This window comes from Neocloeon triangulifer, unplaced genomic scaffold (assembly GCF_031216515.1).
Source record: "Neocloeon triangulifer isolate White Clay Creek 2 clone unplaced genomic scaffold, ASM3121651v1 ptg000013l, whole genome shotgun sequence".
Taxonomy (NCBI): domain Eukaryota; kingdom Metazoa; phylum Arthropoda; class Insecta; order Ephemeroptera; family Baetidae; genus Neocloeon; species Neocloeon triangulifer.
Genome location: NW_026775555.1, coordinates 1,184,712 through 1,200,215, shown reverse-complemented (window position 1 = coordinate 1,200,215; position 15,504 = coordinate 1,184,712). Strand labels below are relative to the sequence as shown.

The 15,504-nt window shown below is 37.4% G+C and overlaps 1 protein-coding gene across 1 annotated transcript; it reads left to right on the top strand.

Moving 5' to 3' along the window:
* Nucleotides 1–1,193: 1,193 nt before the first annotated feature.
* LOC132198713 (growth arrest-specific protein 1-like) lies at nucleotides 1,194–14,890 on the top strand. The gene is made up of 4 exons (XM_059622896.1): nucleotides 1,194–1,329; nucleotides 5,432–5,749; nucleotides 10,031–10,535; nucleotides 13,958–14,890. Exons 2-3 carry the CDS (start codon nucleotides 5,432–5,434, stop codon nucleotides 10,523–10,525), a joined length of 813 nt encoding a protein of 270 aa, XP_059478879.1. The 5' UTR covers nucleotides 1,194–1,329; the 3' UTR covers nucleotides 10,526–10,535; nucleotides 13,958–14,890.
* Nucleotides 14,891–15,504: the final 614 nt, after the last annotated feature.

Sequence of the window (15,504 nt, the reverse complement as noted above, 5' to 3'; positions counted from 1 at the left end):
AGTTGACACTCGAGGAGATGATCATGGAAATGAAGATTCGGGCTTTTCCTCGTTGCAAAAAATTGTTTTTTATTCAAAAACAAACGGCTCTACCAGTTTCGGTCACGGTCTGCGACCCTATTTCATGAGCAAACGCGCTGCTCGCTGACTAATACAAGAAATAGATTCTTGTATTAGTCAGCGAGCAGCGCGTTTGCTCATGAAATAGGGTCGCAGACCGTGACCGAAACTGGTAGAGCCGTTTGTTTTTGAATAAAAAACAATTTTTTGCAACGAGGAAAAGCCCGAATCTTCATTTCCATGAAAGTTTTGATTAAACTCACTTATATTTTTTTACGCCACATAAAATTTAATAAATTTTTCATATTGGAAGCTTCAAAAATAATATTACGCAATTTTTATTACTATTCTTTAAACTAATAATTATTAATTTATTTATTCTCGTTGAATTTTTCAATTATCTGTGTAGATGACCTGCTCTCCTCAGGGGAAGAGCGTGTTGCATAACTTTGCCTGCAGTTTATACGTTTTTTTTTCTCAATTTTTTGTACAGTCACAGTGCAGAGATTGCGTGGTATTAAAATGTTAAGGTTTTTTATATCAATTTTTATTACATCTTTAATTCTTATATTATTATTTTAATATAATTTTGAAAGAAGCATCTCGAGTGATTCGCAAGGTTAATCTTGAAATTAAATTCCATAAATTTTCAAACCGTTTATGTTGTTGAAGATCATCGTTTCAGTTTAATTTGAATATTATGTCATAAGTTTAATAGCCTCTTTTGAATCACTTATGCCGCTTATAAAGGATATAAAATATAATATAAAATGTTTAAAAAAAAAGCTGATTTGCATTTTGAGAACCGTTTCCGAGAATGAAAACAGGAGCGTGATTAAAAGGTATTTAATTCAAAACGCTATAAAAAAGAACCGATCGGCGAGATCTAACTTAATTAATGAGAGGACGCACCTATTAAACGGCAATAAAAAGATGTGTAAGGCAATTACAGCGCGGCGCGTACGTAATGTATATAAAAATTACGTGAATTTCTTTATTACAAACGGTGGACCGCGCAGCTTGAGCAGCAGCGAAAGAGAGGTAGGGATGAGGACTTGAGGAGATGGCAACGTCCGAGCGGCGGCGGGCGGAGCTTGGCTGCTGTCAGGCCTCACAACTCAATTCCGCCGCCGCGCCACCGAGCATAAGATGAGAGGCGCTTGTTCGGGAAGGAGCCCGTTTCTCAGTCTCTCTCTCGTTCGGTGATGTGCCCTCTTTCCCCGAGCCACCCTTGACCTGACTCGGCCCTCGACCGACGCTCCATCCGAGGTATGTCATTCCACCTTACCACATTTTTTTATTTTGATCACTCGCTGCGCTTTTTAAATTTTTTTAGGGAGGTATCTTGCAATTTTCTTAAATATTTCAGTTCAAGAAACAGTTTGTGCAGAATGAAATTTTACTGAGTTTATTTCATAATTTAATATTTAATTGTAATAACTTGGGATTTTTCCAAACTCCAGATCCAAAGTGGAACCATATTTCTTTACTTAATTTCAGGTCCAATCTTGAGCATAATTTATACATTTCCATTTTGAAGTATCTCTTTAAAATGCCAAATTTATTCGCCTGAAAAGGTTGTGCCTGTCCAAAATTCCAAAAGACGCCTCTGAATCCGCACATTGTACATTATTTTTTACAAGCCGGGGCCATTATGCAGCAGCTTCGTGCGCGTCCATTAAGCAACATATAAAAATTGTTCTCTTGGAAATTCTCGGAGGAAAGTGCGCGGCTCTCGTGTATATTGAGACATTACCGGCGCTGCACGACAGGTTTATGACGCCTGTGCGCACATACTATGGAAAAATAATGCTTGTACCTGAAGCAGAATATTTACGTACGTGACTCTCAATTTAATGACCCCTACTCCGCGAATCGTAATCATTTAATTGCTGCCTTCGTTGTTCGCCAAAAGCAAAAAAAAAAAAAATAACTGTGTTGCATGCACGATGCGCGCGCGCGATTTTTTCTGTGTATATTTTGAAACTGGATACTGAGAAAAACAAGCGCGACCGCGTGGGCCTTTCAGTGCAGTGTCGCCCACCACCTGTGCTGCGCTCCAAGCTGATCGGCAGCGCAATTTTCCCCTCATTTTGCTCCGATAATGATGATGATGAGTGCGCGCCAGGCATGTTCCGATATAAGGTCTCTCTCAGGTTATATTCTCTGAGTGAGATTTTCACTTGATTAAGCTGGTTTGTCCCCCCGTGGATTTATGGCGTTTGTTTTATGTGCGATATTTATCTTATTTTGCGAAAACTCCAACTTTATTTATAACCAGCACTGCCGGTGTTAAGGACGCGTGAGATTTAAAACTGGATAAATCAGCATCAGCGCGCGCACAAGTTACTCTTTAATCCCTCCAAAGGGAATGTGAGAGGGACATTAAATTTGCCTCTGTAGCGAAGCTGGAAGATTCTCAAAAGTGCTCAAAAATATCATTGTATGGATAAAGAAAAATCAAAAAAAATTAAAAAAAAAAATGTATGCAGCATTTGCTTCAGGTGAACTGTGCAAAGCGGCTTGCCAATAAAAAACACAAAATTTTAAAAGAGTTGAGAAAATCAGGTGGGTAAACTTTTGATGCACAATGGAAATAATTATTTACATTTTTTCGCCGTCACCCAGACCACTGCAAGAGTTCAAAGTTAATTGGTCACAATTTAAAACAAAATCTGCTTATCAAAATTTAAAGGTTCGTAACGATTAGATTTTTCTATCAGAAAATTAAAAACTTTTGAAAATTTTCTTGGCAGCTTAACATTTGGCTACTAAAATAAAAAATTATGATGGTCAAATTTTATAACCAGTATCGAGTATTTTTTTACTCTCTCAGGCGATAAAAACACTTTCTCGCAGAGATACAGAAGACAGAAAGAAAATAAAGTAATTTGGAAGCTTCTCAATTTTTTTATGTTTTTGCGGAAAAGATGCGAAAAAAATTAAATTGTTTATTATGGTTTTTAAATGGATGAAAAACCACCGAAATACGATAATGATTATTATTTTTTTTATGATTTATTTGGGCAACCAATTTTGAAAATTAAAGCTTTAAATTTTTTGCTAATATTTAGGAAAACTTATTATTCCAAGGACAATTTTTATTATTTTAATTAGGAAGGTGTGTAACCATGACGTTTAAAAACATCTAGCCAACACATGAAATTTATCCTACGACCACTATATTGACTTTCAAAAAAAAGATCTATACACATGTTTAAAAATCCGTATGTTGCGCATGAATTAATTAATAATAAATAATGCATTAATTAATTTCTTTTTATTCAGTTTAATCTTTTCATTATTCGTATAATTCTCTTTTCACCTTCATGAGATCCTTTTGAAAAGATATACTGTCCCAGTTCTCTTGCATAAATAGATTCAAAAGCTCTTGCAAGTTAAATCAGATTAAATAAAAGTTAAATATTAGTTTCAAAGAATTTTTTTTTCAATTTGCAGTAAAATGGTCCTTATCTTCTCACCCTTTCTTGTTTTTGAATATCATTTAATCCGTTCTTCTGTTCGTACGTAATCGTTATGCGCACACTCAAGTTATGGTCGTTTTAAAACAGCGCGGCACTCATTAAACACGAAGGAATATCGCATTCCTTGATCTCGTATTTTTATATTTAATAATCTATGCGCGCCGCGAGAGATGTTCACATCTTCGTCTGCTCACACGTCCTCCCCGTGCAGGCAGCGTCCGTCGTAAAAACGCTCTTCGTTTTCCCAGCAAGGCTGGTGCTGCGCGTCTCTCTCTCGAACCAGCACAATCTCAAGTTACTTGTGCATCTGCATCTCGTTGTTCTCCTGCAGCATTTCTCCGGCATATGGTCTCGCATGACATCTTAAGCATCAGGGCTTTTTATATATCCCTTAAGCCCGGCTAAAAAAATCTCCTAAGTCGCTTTTCATGTCTTGGATTTCCACCCCGCACGCCTTTCGCAATTTATCCATAAAAGAATAAAAATATAAAGAAACAAGAGTGAGCCTCCCCTATTGGAAAAGAAATCCCAAGGTTATTTCTGTCGCCTGGAAAATGAAATTTATGAGCGGTGTGGATAATTGATGAACCGCGGCTGGGCGGAAAGGGGTGCACGTAAAAAGTTTATAAAAGATCCGTTCTATAATGAAGTCGTCTCGTTTCAGAGCCGAGAGGGCGGCTAATTCACCTCCAGACGATTAGTTTTCGGATTTCGTGGTGCCTGCGAGCGCGGTTATCTGTCGACGGAATCGTTTCTTCCTTTGGGAAGGGCATTCGGAATGAATCGGTGCTTTTTCAAACATTCCTTTTAGGCCTTTTGACTTGTTGACTCATTTATTTACCTGCGCGTTAATTTCTAGTTTGTCTACGCACATTTCAAGATGAAGAAGTATTTAAAAAAATGTTCTTTTTGAACCAAAATTTTAAATTTACTTTTTAAATTAAGGTCTAAAAAGGTTTTCATGGCGTACAGAAAGTTTTTATGTCGTTGTTGCAGGATCTTATCCACAAATATTTCCAATAACGTTTTTATGAGCACACTTATATTCTACAATAAATTTATAATAGAAACTTCAGTATTCTCTGCCCAAATACACAATAATTCAACAAAACATACATAAAATTTGGTAATTTAAAAGGGGAGAAGATAAAACAATAAATAATTTGCTATGCTTTTTTACAAGAAAATTTTTTTAACGATTTTAGATAAATTACATATAATTTTTTCTTTTAAATATGAAAATTCACCTTTCCTTTAAGTGGATACATTTTAATTAAATTTCAAATATTTTTTTGAAAACGTTGACACTCAAGGAGATGATCATGGAAATGAAGAGATCGGGCTTTTCCTCGCTGCAGAAAATTGTTTTTTCACCTTCATTAAGAAAAAAAAAATGGTTCTACCAGTTTCTGCAACGAGGAAAAAGCCCGATCTCTTCATTTGCAAATTTCAAATAATTTATTTGAAAAAGATCCGCGCGAAATTCTCAAAAGTAAGAAACATATGAAATGAATTTAAAAGAAAAATGCAAAAATAATTGAAACTTGATTCTTGATTCAAACAACCTTGGAATTTGTCAACCTTCAATTTGAGTATTTTACAATTTCCTGTGAAGGGGTCTTATTATTTGCTATGTCATTTAAGAGATTGAAATGTAATCTAGAGAATTCCACTTGTGGAAATGGATCTTATAAGCTATGTAGAGAGGGCATCTCAGCTATTATGAGAGGGTGTTACATTTAAAAACTTGCGAAAACTTGTTTAAATAATTATATAAGATATACTTACTTTTGTATTTAAATTTTCGTATATCCCAAGAATTACATCTTACTTTTACAATTAGTAAGAATTATTATGTTTTAATAAAATCTTGGTGTGTGTTGCAGATGTGGCCGACGTGGTTGGCCGGTCTGGTGGCGAGCGTGGTGCTGCAGGTGGCGTCCGGCGAGCTGCGTCCCGAGGAGCGCTCGTCGCTGCACAACGCGACGCTGCTGCAGCGGACGCCGTTGTCGCGCGACTCGTGCGAAAACGCGCGGCTCAAGTGCGCGTACCGCTCGGGCTGCGGCCAGGCGCTGCAGAACTACATGATGGGCTGCTCGTTCATGCTGGACAGCGGCCCCGCGGTGCTCAACTACTGTCCCGAGCCCTGCCAACATGCACTCATCGCCCTCACCTCCACTGAGGAGGGCAAAAACCTCATGAATGTAAGTTTCAAGAAATGCTATTTTCTTACTTTGAAAAGACAAACAAAGTTTAAATTGTAATTAGGATTGTGTAATGTTTACAATATCTGAAGAAATTTAGTGAAACATTTATTTATATACTTAAATGAATTTTGCTAACTGAATTGAGGTTGATTGGGGTGATATGGACGTGATTTGGTGAAATTTTATCAATTTTAATAGGGATAATTTTAAAAAGTGCAAATAATTTCAGAAAATGAAAATCCACAGTAAGAAACAATGTTAATTTTCAAAAATTCAATTATCCTAATGAATGAAAATTTTTTTTTCTTAATGTTTCCTTGAAATTTTTAGGATACCAAACTATGTTCCCCAATATAATTATTTAAGCATAATAAGTAATTGCTTCAAGGGATCTTTTTTAATTGTTTGCTTTTAATCTAATTGACCAAATTACAGCAATTTTCCGAGTAACAATAATTAAAAACGAATTCGAAATCCCTCATGTGTATAATTACTGCTGTTCCACGGCACTGTAGAGAGTGTTTTTATTGCACCTCTCTCTCGCGGAAGCGAATTTTATCTTTTACAATGACGTCGAGCTGAAAAAAGAAAATAATTAATACGCACGCACGAATCAATTATTAGCGCGATTCTGCCGGGCTTTCCATCATGAGATCCATCTTTCGAGAACAAATAATATTGGTTCAATGGTTTTGCATTTTGGCAGCGAATTGACTCTGCTATGGGCTTGCGTGTGCTTGCGAGCTGCCTTTTTTACGCAAACTGCTTAATTGACGTTATACCGGGAATGGCAGCCACTTTTTGGTTATGAGCCCTCAAATATCGTCATATAAAAATAAGTGTATGGCCTCCGGTCGGGAATGCTTTTAACGTTCGCTCGCGAATTGATGCCAAACTTTGATTATTCGGGCACATGCACAACTTCTTTCGACGTCCTCCCATCCACAGAGAATCATGCGCGAGTTGTAAAAAACTAATGCAGACGTCTAAATTAAATTATTAATAACATTTTGTTCTTGAAAATTTATAGTAAAATAGGGTAAATTTTCTTGAAAATAGAATAGACTATAAATGTTGTAAAGAGATCTTCCTTGCATGTGCCCATGGCTGTGATCATTCCAGCGGAAGAGAGAAATAAATTCGCGTGGCTTTCAATGCAAATTCGCTTTTAAGTAAGTTGTGCTCCTCTGCTCTTTTTATTTATATTTGCGAGCCACATACAAATGTGAAAGAAATCGAGACAAGACACACCTGCCTCTGCAAGCAGCACCGGCTGCAATGAGAACAAAAAACGCAAATAGGAACCCTTTTCTTTCTTTGTCATTTCATTCCCCCAAAAGCTTTTGTTAATTTGACCAAATGCTGTGGGATTCAAAACTAAATAATTATTTAAAAAAGAACTCCTTTGTTGTGGGGTCGCCCCCAGCAGCCTAAGCAAATTCGCGCCATTCGATTCGCGCTGCTGCGATTTTGGCCCTCGTCTTTCTTTGTCCTTTGAGGCTCCTGGTCTTTCTCTCTGGACCGAGCCAGAAGTGAAACCCAATCCACTCACGCGTTTATTCCACATGCATCTGTGCCGAAGGATTAGAGCGGAGAGTGATTTTTCTGCTCCAAGAGCTTTCTGCTCGCCACGGTGTTGAGTTACACGTGTACCAAAGTACCCACAGCAAATTTCCAACTTGCGCATCTCACAACAACATACTTGTACGCTGACCTTTGTTTCTTTTTGAAATCCACTTGCATAGTCCGAACTTGAAGGTTGATAAATAAATGTTTCTGTTTGAAGAGTGATAAACACAAAATAAAGATATTGCAAAATTCATTCATTTTTCTTGTTCATTAAAAATATTTAGTACAGAGAAGTACAGAAATTATTGTACAAATAATATACTGTGCATTTAATATATACGTATAATAAATAAAGTTATTTTAAACATATAAACATGTTATATCAATAAATTTAAGGACTCCTTATTGACGTATATCGTCAAATCAAGTCTTTACAGCAATGATTGTTAAATTTTCCAATTATTGACAAAATATTTCCTATTGTTGAAAAGACTTGATTTGACTGTGTCAATAAGGAGGCCTTAAATAAACTAACTTTAATAAACTACAAATTAAATTAAGTATGACATTAATTAATTATATTATTTTGTACCTGTACCCGTGGCACGCAAAAACGATATTTCATTGAAGTTGAAGTTTAATAATCTCGGAAGTTTTAGCAAAATTCTTGCTAGTGGTGGTGCCCTTTTTTTGTCCAATAGGATTTGCCGGGATCTTCAACGTATAATATGTTTTAATTAAAAAAATCAGACTCTAAAAATAGTTTATTTTTTGCTAAATTAAACCAATAAGATTCTTTATTAAATCAGCGTAATATGTACATTAAGAAGTGTAGCTAATGGAGCTTTAATTTGTCCAAATTGTACATAGAACATTGTTTAATTGTTGTTGTTGCTTAAATCTTTCATTTTTTTATAATTGGAGGGTAAAATAATAGAATAAACACCACAATTAAAGTTGTTAGTTTAAAATTATTAATAAATTTACTAAACTTGCAATCAATTCCTCAATTAATGAAGAAAAAATAATTGTTTGACAAAATCAGTACATTTTTTTCTAGTTTTTTTTTTCTTGTAAATTTAAAACAGTTTTTTTTTCAAAGATGCGTGTTGTTGGCTTTCATTAATCTGTGCGTTCAAGTGGCGAAATGCCATTCTGCTCACATCGTCGCCAGCACATCTTTATAATTAGCAATTTCCTGTAGCGTTGGCGCGCGGGCGAGAGACGCAATTATAGAAAACCCTCCTCTCGCCGTCGGCCTGTCGCATCTTTCTCTCTCTAATAAATAATGAGATAAAAATTTAATAAACATGCATGAGAAGAGTGCGGCGGACACACCTCCTCAATAACAAAATAAATTATTCCCGCAGACGCGCGCGCGAGCACAATCAACAAACACGGCTTTTACTTTTAATTATAATTCCTCTCCGACAGTCGCAGGGAAGAAAAAACAAAACAATTGAAAATGTGTGATTAGATTACGCGCGCGTCCATTGTTTCGCGTGGAGACGCAGACAGAATTCCAGCCGGGACAATGAGTTGAATAAGAGGAGTAATTTGAGTTGTGCAGCCTCTCTGGTTATTCGGCGCGGCGACCAAACTATTTTTAGGCGCCGCCACGTCCCCCGAGAAGAGAATTAGAAACATCTCCACGCGGCGACGACAAGCCTTCTCATAGAAATAAAAAAAGTATATAAAAAAAAGAGACGCCGTCGGGCCGATTTATCTCTCCCTTCGAAGCTGCTTTTTGATCAGTGGTGCGAAATTAAACCATTTAATGTTGCGCGAATTTCGCTCGCTCGTCTCTCTCGCGATAAGCCATCTCGGCAAAGGAGCACAGTGTCGTTTTTGATCGCGTCTCTCGCACCATCGACTAAACCCTTTCTTCGCAGCCAACACTCGTCTCGCGTGCCACCTTGCCTAATACGCCTATCTCAAATTTCGCGCGACCTGAGTGGAAATTGCGCACAAAAATATGTGAGCTACTTTTTTGTCCTGGATTAATATTGTTGAAAAAGAACAGCAATTTTAGCTTACACGTTCAAAAGCATACAAAGCAAGTCATTTTAAAATATATAAATTATTTTTCTAATAAATAATAAATAATTAGCAAGAAAAATTTAAATGAAATTTTATATTTACAATTTCTAGTATTTCTACGGACAAAGCATTTAAAAAAATGAAGCTTTTAACAATTTCACTTTCAACTTCAGAACTGAAATAAACATTCAGACCATTTCATAAATTGCAATATTGAAAGTACATTGAAAATAATGTGGTTTAAAAAAACACATCAGCATTAATAGAAACAAAAACGGTCCCTAAATTTATGCTCCAAAAAAAATTAAGCCTGGAATTGTTACTGAAATTCATGGATGGTTTTGGTGCAGTTAAAGTTGTGGATTTGATATCTGTGCTTATATTTTGCAAGTTCTGTTTGTGAGTCAATTTTTATTATCAGCATAATATACTTTTGTAAATTGAACCAAAATTTAAAAAAAAAAATAATTAGAGGAAATAAATTCATTGTCTGGATTCAAAATATTAATCTTATAAATGATTGTTTTTTTTTTTAAATTTTCTTATAAGTGTCACTAGCGAGGCATAATTTTATATGAGTCCATCTCAACAATTTATCAACACTACCATCAACTACAATCTAAAAATATTCTTTGATTCTAATTTGTGCATAAATGGTCATGTTTTCAGTGTCGTTGCACGGATGAAAGTTGCGAAGAGCAGAAGCGGCGGGTGGAGGTTTGCCGTCCGCAGGTGGAGGAGGCGACGCGGGACGGCGCGGACGTGGCGTGCATCGTGGCCGAGTGGATCTGCGCGGCGGACCCGCTGTGCTCGACGGCGCTCGAATTCTACCACCGGCTGTGCAAGGCCATGTTCCAGGGCAAGAAGTGCAACCACCGGTGCAACAACTCGCTGTCCATCCTGCTGCGGCAGGAAAAGGCGGCCAAGTTGGCCACCTGCCGCTGCGACGGCCGCGAGAACTACGACTGCCAAAGAATGCGCGACAACATGTCCCGACTGTGTCTCCACAAACTCCCCTCCACGCCCCTCCCGCCGCCCAGTCTGGACACCAACGAGGTCTTCTCGGCTGCAACCCCCAACGTCCCACCCTGCTGGACGCTCCTCACGGCGGCAGTGCTGCTCGCCCGCCTCCTGTCCAGATCTTTGCTCGCCCAGGACACATGATCCTGGTGAGGTGAGTCAAAATTCTCCATTTTTCATTTATTTTGAGTCATTTTAGAAAAATTGCATATCAGGATGATGGCTTGAGACTCTTGATTTGTAATAGTTTATCCAAAATATTTGACTATTTTTTCAAATTTAACTTAACGCGGCATTGGCATTTTTATGCAAAACACATTAAATCTTATCAATTTTAAAATAAACTTGTTATCAAAATTGGAAAACTGTTAGTGTGCGGTTTACAGTGCTAAAATATTTAATTGCATCTTGCGGCTTTTACAAAAAAATTAACAAGAAAGTTAGAAAAAGCCGTATAGAAAATTTAATATATTACTAAAAATAATTGAAAAGCTAATTAAGCGAAACTACTTTTTAATTTAATTCAAAGGCTCTAAGGCGTATTCATCATGGACATTTCTGATCAAAACTTAACTTTAAAAAACACGGTTTTCCTTAAATTCTTGTCTAAACAATTCGCGATTTTTTTTTATTATTTTCAAAATTCCTATGCAAAACGCAAATGTTATTGTGCCAAAGTCCAAAGTGGCAAGTGTTGGCCATGTTTCAAAATGTCCCCGGCTCAAATGAATCGCACCAGGCTTGTTGAGTGACCGAAAAGAACAAAGAGCAAAAAGCACGTGACCCGCGCTATTCTTCACACCGCGAGAGAGGCGCACGTGGCTGTGTTTGCTCTGGCATCAGCATTCAAAACTCAAGTGGCACTCGGTCAATATTGACCCCCTCATATTTTCCTGAAAGAACTTGAGCATTTATTTGACCAAGGCGGAGAGACGATTGCTGTCAAATTTGTACACAATACATAATAGTCCTGAATGACAGGTCTGTAACCATCTCCGTGTCAAGAAAAATGTGATTTATAATTTTACAAATTTCAAATAAAACTTTCACCAAACTTTCAGGGCAAACTTATTTTTTTAATTCAATTTAGAATTCATGAAAAGCCCGGTTTCAATTTTATTTTTAAAGTATAGAATTCAATACAATTATTGTTAATATGAAATTTTTAGCATATTTAGCTTTTTAAGGCAGTTTATTTTATTATTATTTTTTGCCCTGGCGCCGACAGGCCGAACCGGTCATTGTGTGTTGTTGTCACCGTTTTAATCCCTAGAGACTTAAATTGTAGCTGGCTTGTTGCGGCTAATGAAGTACGAGTCTATCAACAAGAGCGACCAGCCTATTTTGCCCGAGATCAAGTCATTATTTTGTCCGTACGGCAAACCAGTTGCTTTTTAATAAATACATCGTCGAGAGAGAACCTGCAGCGCAGGGAGGACGGGCAGGGAACGGGCGAGCGACCCGCAGGTGCTGTGCCGAGAGAGAGCCGACAACGCCGCGCTCGTCTTCTCTCAAAAGTAGTGAGGCTGCTGCTCCTCAAGTCCCTATTCATTCCTTGTCAGCTGCAAGCCCATCATTGTAACATCTTACGGACCCATAAAAAAGCAGCCAAAATGCATTAGAAAGCAAATAAAACTGACTTTTGCATTTCTTATTCAATTGAAGAAAAATATCGGAAATATTTTAGTGATGACAATTTCAAATTTAACTCCGCATTGTTCTGATTTTCTTCAGGGTTTTTTTTCTGAAAATGGTGTTACGAGTATGATTTTGATGTTCAAAAACCCGAGTGCAATTTTTGTTATGAAAACATCTGCCTCCCTTCTTCAATTTAATCTTTGTTTACCTCCGAGACGAGTTCAATATTTTCCTTCCGTTTTTCAAAGGTGGAAATGGTCTTTCAGCTCTCGCAGAGCAAAATAATGATGCTGCGTGCGGCTCTCGTATTTTTTTTCTTTCTCTCCGCCGCAATAAAAGTCCCACGCAAGACATTTGTATTCCCAACACCTGGGATGCTGCTTTCCTATTGTGGACATATTATTAGCGTTCTCGGCACAAAAAGCGAATTCGGTCGTTGCATCACGTGCATGCGACGGAATGGAGCGAGTGGATGATCAGAGTGGAAAAGAAATCACGTCGTCTCGTATATCTCGGCGCTGTCAAACTGCTTATAAGTTCATCCCGGGCACGCACATGAAGCTTGGCAGTAAAATTTTTTATTTCTCGATCAGAAAAGAACCGATCTTGCGGGTGGTTTCATACATTTTTCAAACATACCATTCGCTCTTATTATTATATATGAGTGACAATATGAAATTTAAATAAAAGTCACTCTCAGCTGTGCTCTGATTCTGGAATAAGAAAAGATGTGTCGATTTGGTCTTACATAATCAGAACCCTTTTGATGGAAAGCTTATCTGGAATAAACTCTCATATCATGCAAGAAAATTGTGCATATAGCTTGTGTAATTTCATTTTGATGTCTTCTGGTAATTGGATTACATCAACGTAAGAACGTAAATGCGAGATGCGCAAAACAAAATGCTATAATTATTTAAGCTTTTGTATTGTTCCTTTAGAAAAGTATTCTTACGGGAAGATTTAGTTAATCGTCTGTAAAAAATTATTATTTATGAAAAGCACATTATTTGTAATCATGGCAGGGTTAAATTAAAACGTATTTTCTCATATCCGCATATTAATATTTATGATAGATGAAACCCCCCTTTGATCCTCCAACCCAAATTTTGCTCTACACGTAACTTTTATGACTTATTATTTCAATTAAAAGTCCTTTTAAACTATAATTTTTGGACTGTTTTTCAATTTAGTTTTGGTGCATGTTACTTATTCTATGATTAAAAAAATGTTTAATGAACATTTTATGCGCAGTTTTATTGTTTTTTTTTTGTCTTAGCGGAATTTCCCATTCTCAGCATGCGCCCATATTTTGTTTAATTCTAATTCAAATTCTGCGATAGCATCTCTCGCCGCTATTTTATGCTCGAAACCGGCATTTGTCTTATTGCCAGCAAAAACATGCGCATAATCTGGTCATTTATCAGAGCGCCAAACACACGCGTTATTTTTGGCGTGCGTCACGAATAAAGAATCAAGCGCCTTGTAGATTTATTCTCTGAATTTTTTCCTCCATTGACAGATTGACCTCTGGTCAGCTGGCCGTGCTTGTCAATTGGCTCATCACATATGGCAATTTGTTATTCATATGTCGCTTTTGATAAGCAGATGCAGCGAATCGAGGAGCCAAAGAGCACGTGCTCTTTGGAGCTTTTTCGATCGCGTCCGGCGCAGTGCGAAATGATTTATCGTCGGCTCAAATTCGCGAATCGACCGGCCATGAAACGCGCGAAGAAATGCTGTCATAAAAATTGAGAGTCCATTGGACCGGCTAGGCGCTGGCTGGTCGTTCCAAAATCATAGATCAAAATTGAAAAAATTATTCAATTTGATATCAAAAAGTCATTTTTAAATCTATTTTATATATTTTAATTAATTATTATTGTGATATTTTAATTATTTATAATTTTTCAATGTGCTCTTTGCTTTTTGTTTCAGATGGTGCTGTGCTTAGAACTTCCCAACCTACCTCGCCCCAAAAGTGAAGCCCCTTCTTGCCCCTGGAAGCAGCAGTGCCAGCAAAACACAACCTGAAATTAAGGTTGTGCCCTTTCCTCTCCCTGTCATCAATACTCAGGACCCGATCTTTTTTAAATCGATCGTCGACATGAAATCAGCCACGTGTCCTTTTATCGTGTGATTGTGATATCTATCATTTATATGAGTTTAATTTTAATAAGTTGTAGCAATTGAAGATTCCATTTTATTTTGCGCGCGCACAACGAGAGTAATTATTATAACCAAATTATGAAATATATATTAGTTTTATTTTATCGATTTGTTCAATGTTGTTTTTGTTTAGAAAATTAAAATTAAAAAAAAAACTGCAGTGCGTGTGCTGTTGAGAAAATCGTTTCTGCGTGAGTTTAATTTATTTGAGTGCGTGTGAATTGTATCCAATTAATGGAAAAAGCCAACATGAAGTCTTTAGTACAAAGTAGAGTTTAATTTTTGTCTGTATTCGGATTGAATTCTCTTGCTCAACAACCAGGAGAAATTACGAGAAATTAATTCTGTTTCCCTTAATTTAAGCCAGACCTGAAACTCAATACTCAAAATGTATTTCTTAATTTTTGAAAATGATAATAATAATTATTATTATATACGCGGAATTAGAGAAAAAAAAATATATGTGATCTAGTTTGGAAAACGTTTTCTGGCGCTGAACTGAGAGGAATTCAAAAGGTGCCACGATTTGTATGTGAAAATTATTTGGAAGAAAATATGTAATAGAAATGTGAGCTGAGTTTATAGTTGTATACGCGTTAATTTTCGAAATCTGTAAATATTCCGAGGTGCTAAAATGCACGAAATATTTTTATACTTTTCTCAAGTGAGTCTCGAATAAAGTGGAGCGATCAACGATTAATTTGGAAACAGATTGTTTTAATTGTTTGACCCTTTCGCGGAATTAGCATAATTAGTGAACAATATGTGCTTTCACCGCTATTCCCGCGCGACCTTTCGCTTAATCCATTCGTTTCCTAGAACCAAAGGTCGGCAGAGGTCAAATCCTTCTTTTCTCCTGATTGTTGATGGTCAACCGCGCTGCTGGCGACGTCATTTCCTGACGCAAAAAGCAACCAAACAGACGTAATCACAACAACAACAGAATCGAGAGCTCGCTGACTCCTCCGGAGAAGAGGAAGAAAGGAAGGCTGTGGTACACGAGCGAGGCCAGATTTGAGCTGCTTCTTGGGTGGTCTCCTCTCGGCCGCGCGGCGCAGAGGCCAAGTCGCTCTCTGCAGAGAAATCTGCCTGAGTAGTACGACTGACCGACCGCCCAGAGATACTTCTCCAAGGAAAGAAAGAGCCCCGCGTGCGTCTTCGGCCCGAATGTGGAACACCCTTTAATCCTGTTGCAATTTCTCCCAAGCCTTTCTGAATGAGAGGTTTTGCTTGCAAGGACGCGCGGTGCCTCCTTATGGGCCATTACACACACACACACTGCTGATGGCAAAAAGAAGATTTGGTGAAGATTAGGG